Genomic DNA, 26,432 nt, shown 5'->3' on the forward strand with positions numbered 1-26,432 from the left:
TAAATCATAGCAATTCAGCCAGTCATGGACCTATAACAGTTCCTCTTCTATCCCATCGCTGCTGATGGGCATACCCCACATCCCTTGGCAGAACACTTCGCAAATATATGTCCTCTGCAGAACACCAGCAGTGTTGCCAAATGCAGGTTATTCTGGGGCACGCTGGAAGCAAATGCGAATCTTCATGTACCCACTGAGAACGTGCCATCAGCTGTCCTCTTTCCTGTGTTGAAGGATTCTGGCTGTCAACAGCAGTGACACCATTGGTACAAGGAGGTTACAATTCCTAAGCAGGTCAGTCTCTTGCCGCTTAAGGCAGAGTATCATAATTAACATCACAGACTCCGCCACCCAAGCCAGATAGCACAGCTCCTGCAGCTTTGTAGGTTTTTGTCATAGAGACAATCCGCTCCGTGAGGTTGCTTCTTTACTTCGCTCTGAATGCCTGGCTACGGTTCAGACGCCCAAGTAATGATAAACAGCGAGACAGAGTGACAACGTCTGCTTCCAGGAAAAACAAGATAGACTCTTCTTGAGAATGGTCTCTGAGACCTTTGTGTCTCCCTCATCCTCCCTTCCTCTCGCCCCTCCCTTTTCTTCAGTACAGCAGTCTGAGATCAACTAAAAAAGTGGCCTGCAGACCTTCCTGCTACAAGTGTGAAATGTCTGTCTGTTTGATGTCAAAAGGTATGCTGTGTAGAGATAAATATTTTGCCAGCTATGTTTATCTTATATTTTCTCAATCAAAGCATGTGTTACTCTTTTTTGAAATCTAACTCACTGTAAGGCACAGATTTCACACCAGTCTAGCAAGTTGTGACTGAGTAAGAATCTTGCCAGTAACCACTGGCAATAAAACTTGTTTATTATTGGTGTATATGAAATAGTTGTCTGCATTGCTACACACTCTCCTGATGTTTACTAAAAATATTCTGCTGGTTTTAATCTGACACAAGGCAGTCCATAATCATCAAAATTTACTATTCTCTGGCGTGATTTTGATCATAATGCAGTCAAGTTGTAGAAATGATCTAGATTTTTTTCTTTATTTCCGAGATTATTGTTACTGTTATAGGGTAATTTAGTGTGGTAGAGCATGGAAGTTACCAGTCATTTTTTTTTCTCTTGTTATTTGGTTATTGTTATCTTTATTTGGGCAAAACCTGCTTCACTGAGGACAGTGATACTAATTGCGCACAGAGTTGCGCTACCGTGGTCTCGTTTGGAACCCCTCATCTTCCTGGTATCTGTTCAAAGTTTCCCTTTTCAAAGTAAAACAGTGTAACTACTGTCATTGCCCTAAAAGCGTTCCTATTTTTAAAAGGTGGATTTTAGTGTCAGTGTGGATTTACCTGCTCAATTTATGTCTGTGCTGTGGATAATCTTGATAAATCTGAATTCTTTATAGCTGAACATACTGTCTTTGTCACTGAACATGAATGGATGTTTAAGGACAATATAGATAATTCTGCTTTTGTGACACTCTTCTGGTATTATTAAAAGAAATAATTCACCTTTTTTACTGTTTTGACTATTTTAAATGGAGGGTGATTGTCATGGGCTGAAAGGTTGCCTGAAATGTGTCTGAAGCAATCAATTAAGGTATTTCTTTTCAACCCTGCCTTAGATGAAAAGTGTAACATTGTGATTACCTCCCTCCTCCCCCTCTCTTCTTTCCTCCCAGCAAGTGGGAGAAAGTAAAAATTGCTTATGAGTTATTCATTGCCATTCAGCTGACTGTGAAGTATTACCCTATGTCCTGATCCGTTTTAAGTTTGCCCATGGTGTTCTGGGTACATCAATATCCATTCAAAGTCTTCCAATAAGCAATTGAAGCAATTCAAGGAATAGTGAGGATTTAAGGTGAAATGTGTTTATGTGAAAGTTGTAGTAAGAAAGAAACACGTAAACACAACTGCTGGGCTCACTTTACTAAAACCAGTGATGAGAGCAGCATGCAGGACACAGTGTGGTGGCAAGAAGAGCTGCACTGAAGCAGAACAGCAGTCCCATCTGGCAAGCATTTTCTAGTACTGGTTGAATTATTACACAAAAGGAAGGATAGAAAGAGGAAGAACATGATAGTTCTGCCAGTAAGTGTATTAAGCATAGTGTTAGCACTCTTTATGCAGTGACTTTGTTAAAGAAACCTGACGGATCAATCTGCTGTGGTTGGTAAAACATGCCAGAGGAGAGTTGAATAAAACTTCATAAGGTGTTTTTATGATAAGGCAATTTATCACTAGTCACATAAAGCCACTCTTACCATTATCTGCAAAATAAGTAGCAAAGTGACTAAGAAAGAGAACTGGTTGAGATCCTGGTGTGTGGTTACCCTGTGCTCCTCGGAATATCCATGTCTGTTTTCATTGGGAATTTATTGCACTTTTCTGTAAAATGGACCTGGACTGTAAAAGCCTAGAGAGTTCCTGCTTTTGGAGACTCAACAGCACTTACAGATGTAGTTACAGCACTCTCTTGGCCATTCTCTTCTGATTCAGGCACAAGTTTATCTGATTTAGTTTGATTCAAGTGACGTTAGGATAACATTGTTTGCAGTGAGTTCATTGTTCTCATCTGCATCTGTAACTGCTGTGTTGTTCACTATGTAGTTCCTTCATCTTTAAAGCAGAACGACTTGGTGTGTATTCCTCCTACCATGTGCATGCATCCCAGTTTCTGTAACATCTTCTTGGGACAGTTGGAATTGGATGAGTTCCTTGTGCTTGGTTTTGAAGTCCGCAAACATTTCATGATTTGGTAATGGCTCCCTACCACTGGAATTTATTCTCTTGGGCGTTTTGAGAGAGACAGCCTAACAGGTGTCAGGAAATGATGCAAGAGTAATCTCCCTTTGTTTATTGTTTTTGTGATGATTATGGAGCAAGTTATTTCTTTGATCATTTTTCTAGTCTGAATGCTCTGCCTGTGAAGTCTGGACATTTTGCCTTTTTCTTTTCAGAGACACAATCCCCTGATGGTCTTACTGTCAGATCCAGGCCTGCGCTGCAGTTTTCTCAGGATTAATTCTGTTTATTTTAGTAGAGCCACTGCAAACCTGCATTTCTTCCATTTGAGAGCTTTGTGTACAGTGCCTCTAAATAGATTTTGCAAAGATTAGTTTTTCAGTATGAGCAAAGCATTATGAAAAGGAGAGAAGCATGCAGTTGTGACCGTTTGACATAGGCTCTCCTCTAGGATGCCAGGTTTCACAATCTGTTTTGGTCCCCGCTGTCTTTCTTGATTTTTTTTAATTGTCTTGAGTGCAGCTATTACATATTTCTGATGCTGGCTAAAACGATAGACGCTTTTTGATCAGGAAACTCAGTAGACTTGAGGCTTAAATATTACTTTCACCTATATTGTTTTTTGTCCCTTGCTATTTACATATCCTGGTAATCCTTCTATTGAGAATAAATGAGAATAATTGAGAATAAGTATTGAGAATATTTATCCAGTATAGTGCATTGGAATCCATGTGGCACAAATGCACTAAATGGTACCAGCGACTGTTGAGTGAGGAACAGGACAAGTAACATGTGAAAGCTGGTTACAGCAAAATCTTGTTGTGTTGATCTTGTTTCCTCTGAGTTAATTGTTCTGTGATTGTGCTGCTGCTTGCTTCTTAATCTAGACAAAGTAGCTTTCATTTCTCCTGGAACAGTTTTGATTTTAAACCTGTTTTAGAGTTTTGTTTTTTTGGGGGACATATTTATGATGCTTTTTATAATGGTCTGATTCAGCTTGTTATTGGAAATAAGTAAGTTGTAGATCCATTTATGGGTGAATCCCTTAAATGAGGCTACTACCTGTGCTCCCCGCAATTTTATTTTACTTTTCCTAGGTTCTACAAATTTGACAGATTAAACTTTACCAGACTCAGCTCCTTAGCTATACATGACTACGTGTTCAGTTAGATGATCTGTTTGTCTATGCTGATATTTAATCCCTCTAAGAGATGTTCTACTTCCATCTGTATTTTTAGGCCAAGTTTACTCTTTGCAGAGGTCTACCCAGTAATTTTGAATATGATTAGTTGAATGTGCTGAATGTGTTTTTGTTTGTAATTGTTCTAATTCAGTGAAGATAGCATTAGTTATCTGCTGTGCCTTACTAAATGTGTTGCAACTTTCTGAAGAAATAATCTAAAATTAATGGTGTGGGACAAGTGTGGATTCCTCATGTTCCATTGATTTCTCATGTGTTTTGTTAACTTTCTTCAGAATTGTGCCTAAGAGATATCTGATGTAAGCAATTTAATAAATGCAGCAATTAAACATAGAGATGAAATAGAAGAACTTTGTAAGTAAAACACTATAAAGTAAAAATAGAAAAAACAGTGATATTCTCTATCTATTGCACAAAATAGTTTTTTCCCCAAGAAGTTTGTATTTTTACTGTTTTGAGATAGTATTTCAAGTTCTCTGAACTATTAGTAGCACTATAGTAGATTCTGAACAGCTGTAATAGTACTATAGTAGTCTCTGAACTACAATTCACAAACATTCAACTTAAAAAAAATAAATGTGAAAGCAAAATAAATACACAATACAACGAGATATCAGTTTGTGCTTATCTGGTATGGATAGGTGTGACTAAAATTTTTATCCCTTTGTTTTAAACAGAATGTTGGCTTTGAAAGCTCAGGGAAGAAGCAGCAGGGAGAAGAAAGTAACACAGTGGTAAGTACCATATTTTTCTTTCTTTTACACTACACAAAACATTAAAACATAGATCCTGTTTTTTATTCGTACAACATAATAATCACCTCCTAAGCACTTGCATTTTACTCTGCGTGAGCTCTTGTTCTGAATGAAATTTTTTGTTTGTTACAAGTATTGGTTTAAGAGCCAAGCGAATTATGCTTATTTACAAGGTATTGTGTGCTTATGCGTATGTATGTGTGTGTGAGTGTATATATAGAAAAGAGAATATAAAGGAAGCTAAGCTGCAGGAGAGTAATTCTGTTTTGAAGGTTAAAGTCCATTATTAAATGTTTTGGTTTGTGAAGGATTAGCATTTCATACTGCTTTTTAAAATAAATTTATTTAGTTCTTAGAAAAGATGAGCACATTTTCCAAAAAATTTTGGATAAACAATGCTTGAAAAAAAAATGCTTCATTTACTTGTTGGGACTCTTACCATCCATTTTTCTGGTTTGCATGGGAGAATATTGTATCATATAATTTCTCTCTTCTTCGTGTATTAACATTCTTTACATAGATATTATACTTGAGAGTATTAAAATTAAGTCAAATACAGTTCATTTTTTTTGTTCAAAGCTCTGGAAAGGAAGTGTGTTCAGGATCAGTTTCGTCTTTAAACGATGCCATGTGGATGGCACTAAGTTGATTTTTGCCTAATATTTTAAGGGTGGCTAGGTGCAGGTATTTCTCATGAATAAAAAGAATACCCAACAGAATATTTTGTCTTCAGAACTTCTGTATGAATGTCTACAGAGTGCTGCCCTTCCCCTCCCCCAAGCCAACCAAACAAAAAACAACCTTCCCCCTTCCCCCGCCCCCTTCCTTCACCAATGTATGACAGCAGCTTCCATCTGCTTTGATTTTATTAATAGTGCTGCTCGGATCGTGGAAATAGGAATAAATATTGACACTCCAGTGCCTGTAATTATGGAACTTACTACGAAACATCAATTTTAAACATACAAAATCTGAATTTTATCTGGCATTGCTACAGACAATGCATAACTTAAGGAGACTGTGCACATGCTTCTATCTCATTTTTTCCTGCTTTTTGTGTAGTCTACAGTGCTGTATGCTTCCTGTGCTTTGGCATTCTCTGCTGAGCTAAGAAATTGCTGTTGCTGTGCTGCCTCAGCTGTGCTTACTACTCCATAAGGATCGCTGCTTCCCATGGGCAAGTGACTTGCAGTGCCTTTTCCCTTTTCCTTCCCATATGCTGTTTCATCTCTTTCGACTGTTGTTATAAACGGAGGAATTAAGACAGCATCTCTTCCTCTTTGCTTGAATAGATGTTGACAGTATGTGATACACAGCATTTACTCATACAGTAGATCCAGACATAATCTCTCAAAGGACTAAACCAGAAGCATAAGCGGTTTAATATGGTTTTATACCTCTTCCAGCAGGCTTACAATCTCTTAGTCTGTTTGTTCTGTGTATTTAATTTTCATTGTTTTCTTTGTATAGAAAGTCAGGAATTTGTTCTGTTTGTTTCTGTGGATCTTCTCCACATCAATAATGAAAGAAAATTGAGTTATTTCATGTAGTAATTAGTGGATTTTGAAACCAAAGTGCTTCTGAGATATCTTGGTACAGCTAGCTCTACCAAGTATCTGTGATTACTAGCTCTACAGCACTGGAATAGCTGTACAGCAGCTGCATTTATTTGCATTGTGTGTTTAAACAAAATGGGAGAAAGTGGCAAATGGAGGATGGAGTTCTTTTTAATATACTAGTGGGATAAATTAATCTATTTCGTATTTCTACATATATATGTTCTAAATTCAAGAATATGCATTCAAAAACAAGAATATGCTTTCAAGAACCAAACATATCTGTTCCATGTTGTGAAGGAATTTGTTAGCCATTTGCAAACCTCAGTATTGAAATATTGATATCATGGCTTTAAAAAATCTTGGGTTTCTTGTGAAACACTGAATGCTTCACAAGCCTGTGAGGGGCTAAAGTTCTCTTCATTGTTCAGGTTACGACAGTAGATACCCTTGAATTTGTATAGCTTTTTTGATTTGAGGAGAAACGGATGAAACTCAAAGTGGTTTTTAAAATCAATTTATTCCTCTTAATGTTCTTAGTAACACTACAAATACCCAAAGAATACGCAATCAAGTCAAACGTCAGAAATGTAGCTTGGATCTATTGCTAATTTCAGCAACATTGTTAGTGGTATACAATTAGAGACCATTCTTCAGATGAACGACTCGCTTGGATAGTTTGACTGTTCAGATGGAAGTTAGTTTCTAGGGGTGGCATGGCAAAAACACAAAATGAAATATGTGAGAACTTAAAACTACCTGGGGTGTAGGATATAATACCTTTTCAGGTGACAGCAATTCGATGGCACAAGTGCAATAAACATTCTATGTACTTGTCTGCTTAATGAGTTAGTGTTAATACAAAAAGTTAAAATTACAATTGTTTGGGTATTTTTTTTATTTTTTTATTTTTTTTTCTCTAAGCTTAACCTATAATTTTCCTTGTTCTGTTTTTTAAGGTTGTTTCTGTAATGCATCTTGCCTTAAATTATAGGTCTGTATTCTTTTATACCTGTGCCTTACTGATACATTGGTTTAGGAATATAGCAGAGTACTGACTCAGTTAAAGGCTGTGTTTAAAGCAGAATATATTCTTATTATGGAAGTATGCAAGTATTTGTCAAGAGTTTTCTTGCTTCTTTTCTGTTTAAAAATAGTTAGGTTGTTTTATTTTTATGAAGTTGGATCTGTTTTTGTCATTGTTAGGCTTTTGACATAAAAAGGTCAAGTGCTGACTGCTTTGTTATATTAATACCTTTTTATTTTTTTTTTTTACATTTACATAATCCAGCACAAATAAATGTTCCAAACAAATAAAAACAGTGAATTGAAGTCTAGTTAGAATTTACTTCATAAAATAATAGAAATGGAAGATTTCAGCAAATGTCTGCAGAATTCACACTTGGCATTGGTTTCCTGGGAGTTACCTGAAATTCTTGCTGTGCTGCCCCTTGGAGTTGGGTGTATATTTTGTGTTATGCTGTGTGGTTTTTATTTATGTTGTTGGTTTGGTTATAGTAATTATAGTCGCTGAGAACTTTGAAAGTAGTTAACTCCAAGAGAAGCTTTGAGTTTTGTTACTAGTTTTTGTATTTCAGCAAATTAGGCACAGTATCACTGATTTTGTTTGTATCCTTGTAGCTGTTGAAACAGTAACCACAAAACTGACTTCTGCCCTCTCTGTTCCCTTATTTTCTTTAACAACAACAAAAAAGAAGTGATAAGCATCCCTCATTTTTATATTTAACAAGTGGTTGTTGTTATTACTGTATTTACTATCATGTTCCTCCTCCTGTTGTTACCATTCACCATTGTTGTTTCATGAGTAATGCCTTTTATTTCATTTGCTCTGAATGCTGTATGCAAGCAAGTACAATGTGTTTTTTGGTGTTCCCTGCCTTTGAGAGGACATGCAGCCGTGAATGCAGTTGAACATTGTATTCATATCAGGAGCAGGGAGACTCAGGCTATAGCTTCACATTAAAATGGTGAAATGGTTCCAAAAAACCTTTTCATAAATCTGTTAGCTATTGCTTGTTCTCTCCCCCTACTGCAGCACTTTGTTTCATTGGTTTGTCGTTTGTCTGAGTGTTTGCTGGTTTCGTTCAATGAAGCAAATGACAAAAACAGTCTGACTTTGAAAAAAAAAATCTCTACATTTTTTGTTTTGTTTTGTTTTTTCTAGAAGAGGTGGAAAGAAATAGCACGGATGGGAGGCAAGAGGAAGTGAAAATACCTTAACTTGGTGTTGTCACCAAATGAGGTTTTGAAACCACAACCAGAGCATGCCAGTTGCATTTAACAAGAGGCAGTCTCCTCACAGTACACCCTTTCTTTTGATGTTTCAGTTTCTTGTCAGAGTCCATCAGGCTCCAGAGCCATGCTTTCCTCTCACGAAGAGAGCAAGAAGGGTTGCTGTGGAGCAGGTGTGTGGGTCAGGGTTTGTGGGTTGCACAGGAATCTCGCTGTCCCCTCCCCGCTGTGAGAGGAGAGATGCTTTTGGGGGATGCCTGAGCCAAACCGTCCCCTCCCCAGACCCTGGCTCTTTGCTTTCCTGTAAGAGCTGAGGATGTTCCCAGTTCCTTACAGTATGAATATGTTTACTGTTTACCCGAATTCTTGAGGGCTAGAGCTCTTGTTGGCTGGAAGAGCTTGGTTTAAGTTGTGCTGGGAGTTGACACAATAGAGCCTCTTTTAACATCAAGCAAACGGCCTATATCTGGGCATGTGTTGTGGTGCGTGTTGCTGCCTTAGGAAGAGAAAAGCCTGTAACATTTCTAAAGACAAATCAATTCATGTTTTTCTTGCCAATGCCAGAAACTTCATTTTGTACCAATTTGCTAGTGTAGAAGTGATGTTTTTTTTGTTGTTTGTTTAGTGGAGTAAACAGGATTCATAAAAAACATACAAACAACAACATTATTTTCTTCATAATCCTGTTTCAGTAATAATTTGTTGGGGCATCTGTCAGTTGGCCAGATAAGCCATCCCGAGTCTATCAGGCTGCTGTGCGTGCCACTGCCTGCCCTCCCCTCCCCCAGTTTTTTCCTTTCCTGTGTTTACACATCCTCTGCTCCGTGATTCTGTGCTCATCTGTAGGTAATGGAGTGGGCTAGAAGGAGCCTGACCAGATATTTTTGTGCGGGGTTGTTCTTGCCTTTCCCTATAAACATCTGATGGCTGGTTTCATTTTCAGCTCTGCTGCTGATGTAACTGGTAAACACCCTTCAGAGAGGCTGGGGGGGGAGGCTCCTTTCACCAGCTTACAGCATGAGCGGTCACATCCTGTTAGCATCAGACAGGAAATTTCAGCAACTAATGGCACAATAAAACTATTGCTTTTAATGCCAATTAACAGGGATTAGGAACAAAATTACTGTGAATTTAGATTCTATTTGTAACCAGCACGAGTTCAGAATTCTCAAAGCAACATAAGTGTGTGTGTGTTTTAAAATGTTTATCAAAACACAGCCAGACGTGTTTAAACAAACTTGTCCTGTGGTGTGCTGGTGCTGTTGGGCTGCCGGGCACTCGGGTGACGGGAGTGTGTGGGGAATTGCTGAGGAGCTCCAGGAAAGCATGATGTTCCACTGGCTGACATGCTCCCCGAGTGTCTGAGTTATTAGTTTGTAGTGTGTATCCAAGCCTGCTGTTGGTCTTGTTTTCTTTCATTGATCATGGTCTTTCAAACCAATGTGTTGCTTTTCTGCTTCCAGTGGTTTTATTCTGTTCAATGAAGATGTCTCACCATTTATGCATTCAGCCCACTGCTGTTTCAGTGTAGATTTGCCAGAATTACAGCGTTTGCTTTGCCCTAGATTCTCCAGTAATCTTGTCTGGATGCTGTATTAATTACACAGTATTCTCCAGTTGTTCCTTCACTGTTTATTAGCAAGTGTCACTGCTGAAATTCAGTCTCTAGTTAACGAGGTTGATAAGACTTAAACTAATTCAAGCAGTCTTCGAAGTCTTAGATGTACTGCAAGTGTATAGAAGGTTTTAAGTGATGGATGCTATTAAGATGTGATTTGACTTTATTTTGATTGCTCTTATTTTTGCACCACAAAATTAAATGCTGTTTCGATAGCACCTCTTACAATTTTATTGATTCAAATACAGTGGGAAGGCAAAATAAGGAAAACAAACTTTTCTGAAAATGGCAAACCAGCTGAAACTAGTTACTGTCTTTGTTAGACTTTACTGCTTTGGTTCTGTTTTTGTGATGGCATGCTTTAAGGTGAGCTAATTTCTGGAAGTACATTACTGTGGGGGAGTTACAGCTTCGCTCTTTAAATTGGAAGTCTTGATACATTAGTTGTATTAATTTCATAGTATGGTAAACTACTAGAAAAGGAAAAACTTTCTTCCTTTTATTTTTTAATGCAATAAGTACATGCAAAAATAGTAGGAGCACAAATGAGTAAAATTCAATGGCAAATAAGATGAACAACAGCAACTTACAGTTTTATTTATGTAAATAAATTGAATTGTTCTTTGTATGCAGCATGGGCATGGCTTCAAAACTGAAAAGTGGCATTTTTTTATTTATTTTTTTTGCATTTTCAGGCAAAGCTTATTCAGATGTGGATATAAATACTGTCTTTCGGTTTTTGGTTATTTTAGTAGCCTCCTAAAAGGACCTATGTTGCAAACTTTGTTACACTTTTTTGGGGAAGAAGATTGCAAAACTGATCAAGTGTTGATTGTTTTATGTCTTTGTGGCTACCAAGCCATTCAGTTTATTTTTTTAAACTGAACTACAGTATATGATACTTCTTTTCTTCATACTGTTTGCTTGAGAAGCTGAGTTTTTTTCTAAAGAAATCCTGCACATCTTTTGAATTGCTGTTATTGGTAACCTATCCTACTGTTTTTTGTTTTTGTTTTTTTTTGTTTGTTTGTTTGTTTTTCCCAAATGTCATTGAACAACATACTGCAAATTTATAACTAATTTTTTCCTTCCTACATCTTTCCTTCCTTGGCTATCTTGCAAGTTTACTTGCATATCTAGAGTTTTTGTGATGATCCTGTAAGAATAAATACAGTATATATTGTATTTTGAAAACACATCTCTTTTGAAAGATATATCTCCAAGAATATACTGTTGTGGGAAATAAAAAAGGTCTCATCCTCCCCACCTCCCCCAACCCCCAGAGAAAGTACTGAGATGAAAACTTAGATGTAGTACTTAGATGAAAACTAGGAATTTACATATAGATTTAATAGGCAATCTACAAATTGCAGTGAAACAAAGAACTTCATTGTAAAATTTTGCAGAATGGTTCCTTGTACAGCAAGTTCTGTAGAAAAAGAGATGTTAGGCAATATAATCGTATATGTTAGGGTAATTGTTGGAAGTATGATTTTCTTTTCCTTTCCTTTTCCTCCTTGTAAAAGCTTTTATCTATGCAAAGCTTTTAAATATAGACTGTCTTTATATGTGTGCACAGACAGTATAGTTTCATGTGTTGTCTCTATGTTGTGTTTCATTTACATCAGTAAAATGTTAACTTTGTCTTCTAGTAGATTTTTGTTTGTTGCAATGGAGGGTTGATAGATGTAAATAAATCAGAGGCCAGTAATGGATGCTTCTTGTGTTGTTTGAGCAGTTGGGGGAGGGACAACATGTTTGTTTCTGAATGCAGAGAACCTTCAATTTTAAGGTTAGAGAGTTGATTTAAAAAAAAAATAAAAAAAAAAAGTATTTTTAAATGACACCAATCACCCTTTGATTTATCTGTTTAGCCTTGCTTCTTTCTCCTGCACCTTGAAAGTGGCCACAGTCTCAAACTGGATAGAGTATATGAACTGATATCTATCTAGATAAACAGATATAAAGTAGAAAAAATGAGATGAAGCTTTAGTATGGGTGATAGTAAATAAGTTGTGGCATTACACATCACAGCAAAACATCTTTGTTCTCTTACTCCCTCTGGTTCTGACCATACTGGTTAGGCACTCCCATTTCTTTTTCTCATGTATCATAAAATGCTTGATTTGTCTCACAAATTTGAGACTTGATGGAATAATTAGCCTTTGCCACCGCTGAAACCCTAGAGGAAAACCTGTCTGCACAGTAATCATTACCATCAGGATATAGGCGGGTAAACAGATAACATTTTTCTTTGTCCCGGTTTGTGTAGTTATTGTGGAACTTGTTTCCTATCTATTCTGATTATAGAGTGGTGTCTTTTTCCTCCTACTCCCTCACGAAGTAAAATAACTGTACCAAGACCCTAATTTTTCCCTCTGTTGGCTGCTAACATAGAAGTTTAATTGAAAAAAAAAAAAAGTATCTATGGATCTAAGTTTATTTAAGTATCTATGTTTATATGAACCGTGTAGTTAACTCTTGCTCTGTACACCAAATTTTCAGCAGTTGAAGTGACTGTATGAAGCAAAGTTACTGATGGCTCTAGCTAGTTTGATGTGGGTGTGCCTTTCCTTGCCAGACTTCTGGTAACCAGCTTGCTGGTACAGTCTCTGCTCCAGGTCTTGCTGTTTGCAAGGCACGTGCTCTTCTGTTGGTACTCCTCTTTGAAGAGGCTGCTTCTTGCTGAAATTTTTCCACAGCTCAGTGTATCTCTGAAATAATACAGACCAAAGTGAGATGGTGTTTCTTTTTCAGTTAAAGGCTTTTCTGTTTGTGAATGTTGGCGGTGGGTTTCCTCTCATGTCCACATTTGCAGCCTCAGAGCCCTGGAAAAGGAAGGCGCAGGGGTAGCTCTGTCCTGCTGAGCACATCCGCCCTGGCAGTGCCTTTGGCATGGGGCTGTGCCGTGCTGAAGCCCGTTCCTGTGGGAGAAGCAGGAGGAGGTTACGCTGTTCCCCTTGCTGACTCGCCTTCTGTGGGAATCCCCAGCAGTGAATCTGCAGCCTCTGAGCTATTTGCACTGGAACGCCGCTACATATTTCTATTTTTAAACCTTTTTCTTTAAACAGCAGGGATGGGGTTTTATGGGGTGTCAAGTCTTTCACTGCACGATCAACAGTGTAACACAATCCTAGCAACCTTGAAGTATTGTTAAAAAAGGGGAAGTCTTGACTTCCCACCATCTGATCAAGAGTTTTCTTCTATCCTTCTAATGGATGGTACCATCATCTGTCTGTATCCAGCCTGAGTGGTGAGCTGCACTTATATTTAGAGAAAATACCAAAATGCAGCAGCCCCCCCACTCTGTTGTCATATAAATTAAGCTGAAGTATTTGGCAAGCTGGCTGCTCATAGGAAAACCTAAATGCATTACCTTTTTCTTGTTTTAGCAAGACCAGGGGTTCTGTAGTCTCTGACTTCATCCTGCACAGTGGCCAGGATATTTTACTGTATTCCTGTATTACTGTTGGCTAACCAAACTGTCTGTACGTTAAAGTGCAGTCTGCTAGATGTGTCTGAAAGACTTTTTTTGCACTTGGAGAAGAAAGCTTTCTGTCACTAGCCTAGAACAAGAAAAGTAATTTCTGCAGTTCCAAAAAATGGAGCTTAAATGAAAAAAAAAAAAAAAAAAAGCCATATTTTAATTTGGGGTGTTGGCAATTTGAGAAAACAAGTTTTCATCTCTGTTTTGGAAAATTATATATTTTTAGACCAATTTCCTGAGGAAATGAAGCTTACACCATCATGTCTGTCAGTCTGTACATGTTGGTCCTTCCTGAAAAACCGAGTCTGTCATTTGATTTCAGCCAAACCTGAAAGTGAGGTGACATTTTGAAGATTTCTTCTGAATTTTGTGAAAATTGTTTGCTAATTAGAGGAAAGAAACCTAAACTTATGCTCCTGCTGAGGAGAAAAGAGGCAGAACTTGGCGAGTGTACACAGTCACTAATCAGCTAGCCAATTTGTACAATTTAGATTTGCCATCTCCTGCTGAGTAGGAATATGTAGAAGCCATGGAGAATAGAGAGACTGTTCTAGCAATGGGGTGAGTTAGAGGGAAAACGACAGGTTTCCATAGCAAAATGAGTTTTGTTAGTTCCAGCATGCACAGCAAGATGAGTTGAAGTTTTCCATACTGACTGAAATTGCAAAAAATTGAAGGAAGTGCTTTATCTGGGTACTTAGAAACCTTTTCTTTTAAATAAATAGGCAGAACATTTGGTGGAAACCATGCTGGCTACTTGAGTAAAATTCTGCCTTTAAATGAAGGATTTGAAATTAAGGTACACAAAAAAAAGTGTAGCTTTTCTATAGCTAAATTTTAATTCTCAATAAACGGTTGATTTAATTATATTAACCAAGGCTGTAAAAACATGATTGACATTTAAGAAGTGCTGCTTCAAAATTCTCTGCTTCTGTGTGATGTTGGGCTATGTTGGCAGTTGACAAGTTCCAGGCTAAATTTTGGCTTCATCCACTGGTGTCTGTAGGCGTTTCAACCATATTTAATGCCGTTGTGTTCTGTTCAGTTTAGAAGAAAACAGAGACGTTCTCCCTACCCTCCTGTACCTATAGGCACACGTACGTATACACTTCTACTTCTTTCTTGAACTATTTAGCAGCCAGGAGAAGTTTGAGAAGCTGTCCATTTAAGTTCCTGTAGTTGTCTGGTTGTTTTTCCTCAGTGTACCGATTTTCTGTCTTGCAGTGCCTGAAAATGACAACGAAGCGGAATCTGTTTGTGCGGCTGGTGCCATGCCGCTGCCTGCGTGGAGAGGAGGAAACAGTTACCACACTTGATTATTCTCACTGCAGCCTGGAACAGGTGCCTAAAGAGATTTTTACTTTTGAAAAGACCTTGGAAGAACTCTACTTAGACGCTAATCAGATTGAAGAGCTTCCAAAGGTAGGTTGCACAGTTTTCCTTTTTGTTACATCTATTAATTCTGTTGCTTCATAGTTGCTGGTAGTGTTTAGCTTCCCACTTCAGCTTGTAGGCTGCAGTTTGCCAAATGCTTTTAAACAAAGTTTGGTCCTGGAACAGGCAGTCTTGGTAGAAAGAATATTTATGTACTTCAGCTGGACCAGTTCCCTGTGCTGCCTTGGGGTGAAACTGCTTAAACAAGTGATCCAGCCCAAGAGGAGAAGCTAGCTGGTGCAAAGCAGAAGAGGCAGGCTAATTTATTTCTGTGGCGGTGTCTGTTTAAACTGACTGGCACTATTCAACAAATTGCTGCATTATTTTGAATCTCTGATAATACACGAAGATTAGAAGAAGCAAGATTAATGTTTTATTCAGATCTCTGTGCCCACAAAAGACAGCTACAGTCCGAAGTATTCACTTGAAGTCCTTGCTTTTTTCTTTCACTGGAGAAACTTTGTGAAGTATCTCAGATTACTTAAGCGCAAACACTGGAGAGCTGAAATGCCACTTTGATCACATCTTTTTTATAGAAATTAATATTCATTGCTAGTTCTGAAATCAGAAGACAAAATGTGTGCAGAATGAACAGAACACTAGAGGAAGGAGTGAGATTTAGTTCCAGTGAGACTTTCAATAAGTACAAAGTGGTCATTGCAACAGATTTATTTCCATTACTATATCCTATCTTGGTGAAGTCAGATTAAGTACTAAATATTTAAAATTGTTTTGTCCCAACTGTGTGTAAATCTTCACTGTCGCACAGGATGATTGTGGAATGCTCTGTTCATTTTTTTGAATGCTTGTCAGAACCACATGAGGCTTTGCTGATTTGGATCTTGTGGAAAATAGATGAAAATAATAAGGATATAAAGCAGTTTCAGGATAGTAAGTTTGCTGTTCATCAAAAGCCCTGGATTCCAGTGAAGCGAACTTAGTTTAGAGCTTCTACTGTTTTATTCCAATAAAAGTGTTCCTTTATTATAGACTTAGGCATGGTAGATTTTAAATTTGCTTTTGAGGGCCTTTTATCAGCCTTTAGACTCGTTCAATTGATTTTAGAACTTCCATCTCGTCTTTTAGTTTTCTATATTAAAAGAGTAAAATTAAATGCTTAAAAAATAGAATAAAATACCTTCCTTAATGGAAAAAAAAAGTCTTCTGAGATCTTTGTGCATTAAATTTCTGATTTATTTTCGAAATCTTAAGATTTCAATTAAGGAAACATCTTCCCAAATGGATAATTCTCTATAATAAATAAATATTCTTTTTGTAGTCTTAAAAGAAGAAGAGGGACTGTACTGTAGGGACAAAAGGAGTTCATGTTGGAGTTCTAGACCAGAAGAGTCGTAATTTTGGCTATTTTTGTGGTCTTAACTTTGATAAATTAAGCATTCTTTTCAGCTTTTATGTCATTCTGGTTGCTTTTTTTTTTTTTTTTTTTTGCTACCTTTCAAATTTTCAAAAGAAAATGCAAATTCAAATACTGTAAAAGAAACAAGCCAAGAGATGAGGGAGTAGTAAAGACATATTAAAATTTAATTTAATTATTTTATAGAGATTTTAATCTTAAAACTATCTGTAGAAGGTTGGTAAGGGAAGACCACTAAAATTTGAAATAATCCTAATAGATCTGGGGCCAGAGTTTCAAGCTTTGTATACCTTTTCCCTAACCTAAGTTTTAGTGTTTCAATTCTGAAACAGGCTTCTAATTAAGACATCCTCTCGGAAAAAGGGTGCAGTACATGTTAGGCTGTCTAGCTTTCTGAAGCCTGGTTAAGAAATTCCCACTCTTCCCTTTCCGTTTGTCCCTGGTGCTGTGTTTTTTTCCAGTTTTGCGGTTTGCTGCCCTTTGTATGTTATGGCAGAACTGTTTTTGGTCTCTGTTGTCAACCTGATACCCAAAGTGATCTGTCAATTGTTCTTGTTTTGTTGATTTTTTTTTTTTAAATCATCCTCAGTCCAGTGTACTTCAAGTACTTCCGGTGTACTTCAAAAACTGGTTCTTGCAGTGGGGCTTCTCAATTAAGTTGATCTAATTGAGCTGAGGGTACAGTATGAGCAAAGTACATTGAGAAAGGAGGAGAAAGGTGGTAGAGAAGGATTTTGCTTTACCTGAAATACTGGTATTTAGTATCAGTTCCAAAAGTAACTGGGTATTTGAAATGCTTTCGTCGTGTGTGGCCAAGTAATGTCTGAAAAGATGCACTGTCTATTCCAAGTTATACAGTGTGCATTTGAGATGAAAAGCTCAAACTGTAGCACCCACTTTGCTGGAAGAAGCTGGAGTTCTGTAGTAAAAGAGACTCTAATAATATGATTTCTGGTGCTTACTACCAGTAATGGTGATCTACTTAATTACTGAATCTGCAAACATTAAAATACAAAAACAGAAGGAACAGCTACAAAGTTATCCCGCAGAATTCTCCCACTCTTTTTATTTTCTTTCCTTAGGGATCTTGCAGTTCCTTTTCACCAGACTAATTAGGAAAATTTATGATTGCAGGAGTCCAGATTACTGTTTTTAGGGATGAGTTTTAAGGTTTTCTCTTCTGTGCCACTACTACTGTCATATTTTGTCAAATTGCAAAGCTTCTGGATAAGAATGTGAAGGTACCTTTCATATAGGAAGGGCTCTGACTCTGAGCTAATATTAGATGTTAATTATAATAACTAGATGCAGAAGTTATTACACAGATTTTCCTTAGATCAAACTTTCATTAGTTCTCATTGTTTTGTTAGCTTTTGGAGTACTTGAGCTAGAAATTATGGAAGGGAAATAAAACTTATTATAACGTAAAATGGATTAAAATGTGAAGTTATTTTAGAGAAGATTAATTCCTACACAAATGCTGTGTGTCAGACTTAAAAATGGATTTGTTCATTTTTTATTTGTTTTGAAGAAACTCTGGGGTACCACATGGCACGCTTATCATGGAAAACATTTTGCGAAGTTTTCAGGACTATGTATAAGGTCACAATTTGAGACACTGGAAGGAATTTGTAGGAAGTACTAAGCACAGCTATCAGCTTGCTGTGGCTGTTTGTACTTTTTCTGCTTTCCTAAGCATTGTAAACTTGGTCAAGTTTGGGGAAAAAATAGTTAAAGTGCCTGTAGTCAAGGACTCTGAATTGTCTGGCCTTCAAGCTGTGAGGTCAGAAGTTGAAAAGGATTAAAAACAAAAGCTATATAGAAGAAACTAAGAGAAAGTTGCTCTTCACTTTTTTCTTTGTTTCAATAGCAACTTTTTAACTGTCAGTCGCTGCACAAGTTGAGTTTGCCAGACAATGATCTAACCGCATTGCCAGCATCCATTGCAAATCTCATTAATCTCAGGGAACTGGATGTCAGCAAGAATGGTAAGTTACTTCACTTATTATATTGGGGTAGCTAAAAGGCAAATCACCACTGACTGTACAAAGATACCAATAAAAGTATAATTTTCAGAAGCTGTACATCAAATAAATATGACCTTAAATCACTGCTTAACATAAAAGATACTCTTTAACGGTCTGTGTTGTTTGTTTTTAATTATATCTGTCAAATAGATTGGTTTATAATTTTAAGATTCATTACTGAAAAATGATAGTGTAAAATGTTTCTGTATTCTCTCAAAAATGCCATTCTTCAAAGTTATGACTTTTAGTGGCTTTTCTCATTCTTCACTATACTGAAGAGAGGTAACAACTTTTAAAATTTTGCTGGATTCTTTTTTTTTTTTTTTTTGTAATTGCTTTTAGTTAACTTCAATGATCTGTCTGAAAATTGTAGTAAGACTCAGCTGCTTTTCTATTCTGATCTGGGGATGATAACCTCTGTTGCGTGGGGATAAAAAGTGAATACGGACAATGACTAGCTTATGTGACTGACTTTCATTCTGTGTGAGTCAGAGCCTTTTGTAAATTATGAAATGTCAGCCACGTATTGTATATATGGGTATATGGTTTGGGTTTTTGGTGGTGCTGCATTGGGAAGTTGGTAAATCTGTTCAAATGTGAGGAAGTTGAAATAATTTATATTGTGTTATCAGGCTTGTGTGGTTTATTTAATAAAAAAAAAAAAAGCTCAATCATGCTAATTAGTGAGAATGTGATGATCTTGACTTGGTAATTCAAACTGAAATTAGAAGACCTTTCTTGGCATCATATTTGAAAATAAGAATGACATAAATTTTACATAAATTACATAAGATTTTATCATAACAAATTCATTGTTTTATTTGGACAGCTAGCTAATTACAACTATAAAATTAAGTAAGTTCTGCTTTATTGTGAAAGTATTCGCATTGCTGAGGTGTTGGCATTCTCCTTTATTATCCATTGTAACCCAGTCTCTACTTAAACTGTTACTTCATTATTTTTGCATAATGAATGCAGCATTTAGTGTAATAAATTGACCTGATTGTTACTGCTCTGTTCCTGGTACAAGTGGATTAATAGCCTTGCTTAAAGAACACTGTCCTTAAACTTTCGTAATGACAAACAACTAAGAAAGAGTCATCCTTTTGTCCTTTTCTGGGTGTTAAAAGGATTAACTGTTTCCAATACAAGTTCTTGATAAATAAGATTTGAAAGCAGCAAAAGGGTTTTTGAGCTCTAGGGTTGGCAAATTCCTTAGTTTATGTACATAAATAGGCAGCTGGTCACTTACCATCTAGAGAGTTAGCCGTTCATCCAAAACGGTGTAACCTTTAGCTAAGCATTCAAAGAGCTGCTGAAAGAACACTAATTACTCTGAGGCATATAAAGAATTTAAAGAGGCAACGACTGAAAGATATGCCATCCCTATAAACTGTGAAGCTCTGTGTATTAGTTTTTTTTTGTTTGTTTGTTTTTTTGCTGTTGTTTTTAACACCTTTCAGAGAAACAATAGCACACTAATTTAAACAATAATCATGAGCCTGTTCTTAGTCTTATCAGTTCAGATAGCTTCTCTGCTCGGTGTTGCACATCAGAAATAGTCCTCAGGTCACATGCTTCTTCACTTGGGATGTGTCATCTAACACCATTCCTGAAAGCTCTTTAAAACTCCAAGAAAACAAATCAGGATCCCTGTTGGCTGAAGTACTAACAGGTTGTTTATTATTGTTTCTAATAAATATGGTATTATTTGATGTCTCAGTTTGTTGGCTTAAGTGCCTTTTTCTTCTCTTTCCTGGTTCACTGTTGCAAGCATTAAACATTTCTCTCAACAGCTGCAAACCTATTTTGTTTTATTTCATTTGGTAAGACTTTACGGTTCAATTTCCCACAGTCCATGATGGCTCTGATGTTCATCCACAGTAGAAGAAAAATATGTTTTGTTAGATTTCAGAATCCTCAAATGGTCAAAGTTGGAAAGGCCCTCTGGAGGCCCTCTGGTCCAACCCCTGCTCAGCAGGGGCACCCGGAGCAACACGGCCCAAGACTACATCCAGGTGGCTTTCGAAGACCTCCAAAATTGGAGGCTGCAAGGCCTCTCTGGGCAACCAGTGCCAGCGCTCCGTCACCTGCACAGCATGGAAGTGCTGCCTGGTGTTTGGTTGGGACCTCCTGTGTTCCAGCTGGTGCCTGGTGCAGTCTGTCCTGGCGCTGGGCACCACTGGAAAGAGCCTCAGTCCTCTTTGCACCCTCCCTTCTGGTGTTCACACGTGTTGACAAGATCCCCTTCAGCCTCCCCTGCCCCAGGCTGAACAGTCACTGCTCTCAGCCATTCCCCATAGGAGGGATGTTCCAGTCCCTTGGACAGTTTTGTAGCCCTCTGCTGGACTCTTTCCAGTACGTCCAGGTCTGTCTTGTACTGGGAGCCCAGAACCAGACACAGCGCTCCAGGTGCTGCGGTGTCACTGAGCAGTGGGGCAGGATCACCTCTCCTGACCCGCTGGTGATGCTTTGCCTAACGCAGCCCACGACGCTATGAACCTTCCTGCTGCATGGGCACCTTGCTGGCTCACGTTCAGCTTAGCACCCACCAGGACCCCCAGGTCCCTTCCTGCACAGCAGCTTCCCAGCTGGGTGGCCCCCAGCCTGCCCTGGTGCCTGGGGTTGTTCCTCTCTAGGTGCAGGACTCTGTACTTCTTGTTGATTTTCATGAGATTCTTGTCAGCCCACCTCTACAGTCTGTCAGAGTCCCTCTGGATGGCAGCTTGGCCCTCTGGTGAATCAGCTAGGACTTTCCCAGGACTTCTTTGTGAGATACTGAAAGAACACTGGAAATGGTGGGTTTTGTGGGAAACACAGGAGATAATTCTTTTGATAAATTGAGAAAAACTACTGGGAATGAATCACCAGTTTTTGTGAAGGATGGTGAGAAACACCAAGCTCTAGAATAATTTTTTTTTTCCTTTCTTGTGAGATTGCTGTGGTTGTGGCAAATAAAGGTGTTTTTAAAAGCTCCAATTTTGAAATGCAGTCAGGCTACTTCATAAATTGCAGTGTCTGGCTCTTCAGCCAGCTTATTTAGGGCAGAAGGAGGGCTGTAGCACAGGAGACTTACCCAGGTTTCTAAGCAGAACAACATACATACATATATATCTGTGTGAGTGTGTGTGCATATTTGTTTTGACATATAGATTAAAATAAAAATAGCAGAAATTTTTCAAGATAAATGCTATACAAAATAGTCTAAGAATGCAGTCTTGATGATGTTTTAATAGCTCATAAAAATGTCTTCCTAGCTTTCATATTTAAACGTCCAATTTATTGTATTCACTATATAAAACTATAAAACGGAAGCATGGCAGATGTGTAGATGAAGGTATTTAAACACGCCTACATTTAATCAGAACAAGGTTGACTTCATCTAGTGTCCTGTCTACCATGGTGGCCAAACATAGAAGCCTAGAGAAGGTTTAGTAAAGTGCAGAAAGCCAGGAGACATGCACATTTCCCCTGTATGTTCCCAGCATCCAGCACCTTTCGTTACTGAGCCAGACAGGGTGCAATTTTTATCCAGTAGTCTTCATTTAACTACTTCTCTGTCAATATATCTAGTCTTTGTGTGTTTTGAGGTGTATGCTCAGTTACAGAGAACAAGCTGGTAGCAGCTGTGTGTCCTTGAGCACACAAGTCTTTGTACAACTATTTAGTTTGCAATATGTTCATGGCTGCTGAAGAGTCCATGGTATAGATGTAATCTAAAGTATCAATCTGCTGCTATGTGTGCAGTAAGAGTTAATTTTTAACTCCGCCTTTAGAAAAAAAATAAGAGGCAATATTTTTTTTTTTTTATTATTTTTTAAGTAGTGAGGACTTCCGTTGTCTTTTTATGGCAATTTAATCTGATTCCCGAGGCTATTATAAGCCCTTAATATCGAAGAACCCATTACTTCTTTCCAGGTATACTTGAGCTTTTACATGGAAGCTTGATGGCCTCCTACTCATGGAGATAAAATGATACTTGAATAAATGGTATTTAAACAAACAAACTGTGTTCCTATATCAGAAAAGTTGCATCCTGGATTGGATAAAGCATGAAGAGATGTCTTTTACTCAATCCTAGCCGGTTACGTTGTAAAAAGAAATTGCAACACACAGAGTTTAAGGCAAAAGTAGAAAAGAGTGTTTTCTTTATGAAACTAAGGACAAACTCATTTTTTTAATCATCTGTGGCTGTTGTTCATGTATCAGCAGTTGTACAGGAAAATAAAAATAACCAGAACAAAACACAGTAAAAATTAAACTCTAAATCTGTCCCTTTCAGGGTTTTTTAACCTCTTGAATTTTATTTTTCTTTAAGAGAACAATCATTTTCTTGTGGCCCTGGAATGCAGACAAGTCCTCTTGGACAATATGAAGAATTCTTATGAAAACATTTCTCCCCTTTAAAGAAGGGGAAAGCATTCATATATAAATGTATGGAAGAGTTAAATATACAGGTTACTAGAAGCAAGTGATATGAAATTCTGAGGCATATGATGAGATGACTGCCAGGGAAATTAGTCTTCCCTGGAAACCTGAAAATGTGCTTTGAAACCATTTGTGCCTGTGGAGCTAGTTGAGTGGGAAGTCTTGAGACAGTCTGGTTTTTTCCTACGCACAGGTGGTGAGAGGAAAACATTGAATTTTTAGTTTGTATATTATTAGGCCCTTTAGAGGATTAAATAACAAGATCAAAAAAATACCTAATAAGGCCAAAAGTAACATGGTGGTTTGGAAATTCAGATCTCTTCAGTAGTCTCTTGTAGATTATGGAGTGGTTCTTTTTCACTGCAATGTTGAGGCAAATTTAAACATGTTACCATGTCAGTCTGTGTTGCAGGGGATTTTCATGGAAAAATACACAATCTGGAAAAAAACACAACACAAACCTAACTGCCAATAGTACTATTTTAAGTCATGTTAAAGGTTTTTGTTAACAGATGCAAATCTAGATCAAATATGTTTTCTTCAGTGTTTTAAAAAACATCTGCTGATTTGGCAAACTAGCTTTGGTATACTGTGTGCCAGAAGTCAGGAAGTTGGAAAACGAGTATTTAGGAGAATGTCTCGTTCTTATGTTGCCCATCTGTGGTGGATTTAGGGGGTATGGTTTGTCAATGAATTGAGAATTATTCGTAGTTAATGGGGAGACTGATCCAAGTTTCCCTTTCCACAAGGAGAAGTAAGAGGGGGAAGATCCTGAGTACAAAAATAATTTGCTATAAATTTGCTATTTTTCTCCATATATGAAGGAGGGGGATAAAAAGAGGACTTAGTTTTGTATCATCCATGGTAGTGAAATAAAAATATAATTGATCTGCTTCTGATTAACTGGGTCTGTAGCTTTATTATAATACATCATTATATATATTAAATTTATCCTAAATGTAGCTATTCTATCTAAAGTTCTTTAGACAAGTGTTTAGTGTTTCTTTCTCAAATATATTGTCTATCATATGGAAGATATTAAATAGTATCCATCTTTGCAGAATAAAGTTATCTCCGTGTATAGGAGAGGAAGTGAACAACATAGAATTTCAGTGCAGTTAAAGTGTAAGTAAGGTCCTGAATGAAAAACGAGCGTGTGTAGTTGAAATTCTGAAATGAGTTTTATACTAATTTCTTCCTGGTTCAAAGACATTTTCATAATGCAGAAAAAACAATGTATTAGTAATTTTTCCCCCCCTAAATGTGTATTGCATGTAAAGGCTTATTTTTGTGAAGTGATGCACTTTGGTAGTCATAGTATATCAACCAAAAGTGACTGGACAGACAGCATTAAGTTTGCAGCCCAGGGTGGTATGGGAAAAAGGGAAAAAGCAAAGCATATTTGTGTGCTACCTTTTTAGTTTCAGGATATTCTGGGGACTCCTGCTATGGAGATAGTTCAGAACCATGTGAGCTTTGGTAACCTTCCGAGACAGCATTATGAAAAAACCTGCTGTTTACAGCCTTTGTAGTATTCCACATCTGGCAATTTTACCCTGCCTTGGCACATGTAGGTTTATGGAAATTAGTGTCAGTCCTGTCTTCAGGAAGCAGCACTCTTGGTTTTCCCTCCCCCCTCCCCCCCCCCCCCCCCCCCAAGAAAAAACATTTAGCAATCTGTCTTACTCCTCAAACTCTTTTACACTGAGTAAGGGACATAGCAGACCTGGAGGTATTTTATCCTAAAAATTTAACCTCTTCACAATGATCGGAGGATGAGTGCTTAGAGGACTCCTGGTGACTTGGTTAACTTTCCTAGCTGTGCCAGCACATCTGTACAAGGAATTAAAAAACTAAAAATTAAACCACTGAGACTGTTACCTTGCATTCTCCGCTGTGCATCAGATTTAACTATTTATCAGGCAAGTTACTGTTGTTGAAGAAAGTGGGGAGACATCTTTCACTTAAAAGTATCAAGAGGCATAAAATAGCATTCATTCTTATCTGAACTTTTAAAAATTTGATTTTCAGCTTTCAGATAAAAATAAAATAAAATTTTTCAATTTTGAAAGTGCTTTCAAAAAATGAATTTTAGAAATGCTAAACCTGCCTTAACCTTCTAATTGGATCAAAGCAGCATGCAGATGAAATGGAAAGAGAGACAACTCTAAGTATAGCATGCACATAAGCACAGATGTTAGTTTATTTTTTATAATGTTAGTTTATTTTTTAAGATGGTAAATATTATAAAAAGTTTACATTTCAATGCTGCTGCTTTTTCCACATGTGGACACTTGCTCTGTAAAAGAACCGTTTATCTTAATAGTGAGTAAACGTATTTTATTGCTACAAAAATGTATGTAGTTAAGTACCCACTTCATTAAAAAAGAAGCACTGAATATATTGCTGATACTGTATTTTATTCTGAATCTAATTATGTTGTAAGCATTATCACAACTAGTTAGTACATTTTTCTTTAAAAATCATTAGAAAAGCTTTTAACTTCCTTCTGTCAGATTTTCAAATTTTTAGTTCGACCGACATTTTTGCACTAATCGTTACATGAACTGTACAAATATTTTGTTTCCCTTCCAAAAATCCTCCAAACAGCCCTCAACTGAAGATTCAGCTTCCGTTTTCCATTTTTAAATGTAAGAAAACAGACCAGTGCACTTGGAGCTTACAAACCTGCAAATGACCATAACTAAAGGAAACTTCAAAAATTTGAGAGTGTAGAATTGCAGGAAAGCACTTTGTAAAGTGAAGATGGAGATGTGAACCTGCCTGCTAAGTAGCAAGTAGATAAATTGTCTAGCAAGTTGCTTCAACCAAAAATAAAGAAATCCAGTGGAGAACATTTTCAGAATCTTGTAATAAATAAATAAATAAAATAATAATAAATAAAAAAATAAAAATAAATGTAAGATTTTTAGATAAGATATTTCCTTGATAAGAACAGATGTTTCTCTAGTAAGGGAGCTTTTCTATTTAAACAAAATGGAGAGAGTAAAGAAAGTCTATGCAAATGTATTAAAATATGAGTTTTATTAAATCTACAGAAACTCTAGTAATGATGTTACATTTTTGACAGTTTTATATTTTGAGTTGTACTTCTTGAGAAAGGTAGCTCTTCCATAGATCTCAAAGATTACATATTTTTGCCTTTAGCAAGAGGTAGGCAGAAAGCCATGAATTCTGTAATGCTTATGTATGAGGAGAAACACTTTGCAAGGAATTTTAGGAGGTTTTGTGCTACAGCAGTTGTCAAAGTCTTCCTTATGAGAGGGCAAGGAAAGCAACTGAAAATTAACATGTAGCAGGTTTCAGAAGCTTTGAGATGAAAACTAGATGAAAATATATTTGCAATAGTTGCTCCTTAGTCTTGAAATGATTGATTTAGGATAGGCTTCCACTAAATAAGCCGGAGGTTCCTAAGCTGCTTGGCAAATACTGTTGTACTGAGTACCACCTTCTGCACAGCGGCCAACAGTTGTGCAGAGTTGCGACTCCAGCTCTGAGCAGGAAGGTGTTTCAGCTGCTCGCTTGCCTGA

The 26,432-nt window shown here is 37.2% G+C and overlaps 1 protein-coding gene across 7 annotated transcripts in view; it reads left to right on the plus strand.

Annotated features, from left to right (window-relative positions):
• ERBIN (erbb2 interacting protein) overlaps positions 1-26,432 on the plus strand; it is a 121,770-nt gene that overhangs the window by 37,844 nt on the left and 57,494 nt on the right. For 5 of the 7 annotated variants that reach the window (XM_084503552.1, XM_084503551.1, XM_084503556.1 and 2 more), the window contains 3 exons: positions 4,626-4,682; positions 14,842-15,039; positions 18,297-18,414. In XM_084503552.1, coding sequence (XP_084359678.1) covers positions 14,851-15,039; positions 18,297-18,414 — 307 coding nt within the window. In that variant the 5' untranslated portion in view covers positions 4,626-4,682; positions 14,842-14,850. Of the gene's footprint in view, positions 1-410; positions 688-4,625; positions 4,683-14,841; positions 15,040-18,296; positions 18,415-26,432 lie in introns of those variants that run through there. The other 2 variants (XM_084503554.1, XM_084503557.1) reach the window with 2 other exon arrangements.

Source organism: Aythya ferina (genome assembly GCF_964211825.1).
Source record: "Aythya ferina genome assembly, chromosome: Z".
In the NCBI taxonomy this organism is placed as follows: domain Eukaryota; kingdom Metazoa; phylum Chordata; class Aves; order Anseriformes; family Anatidae; genus Aythya; species Aythya ferina.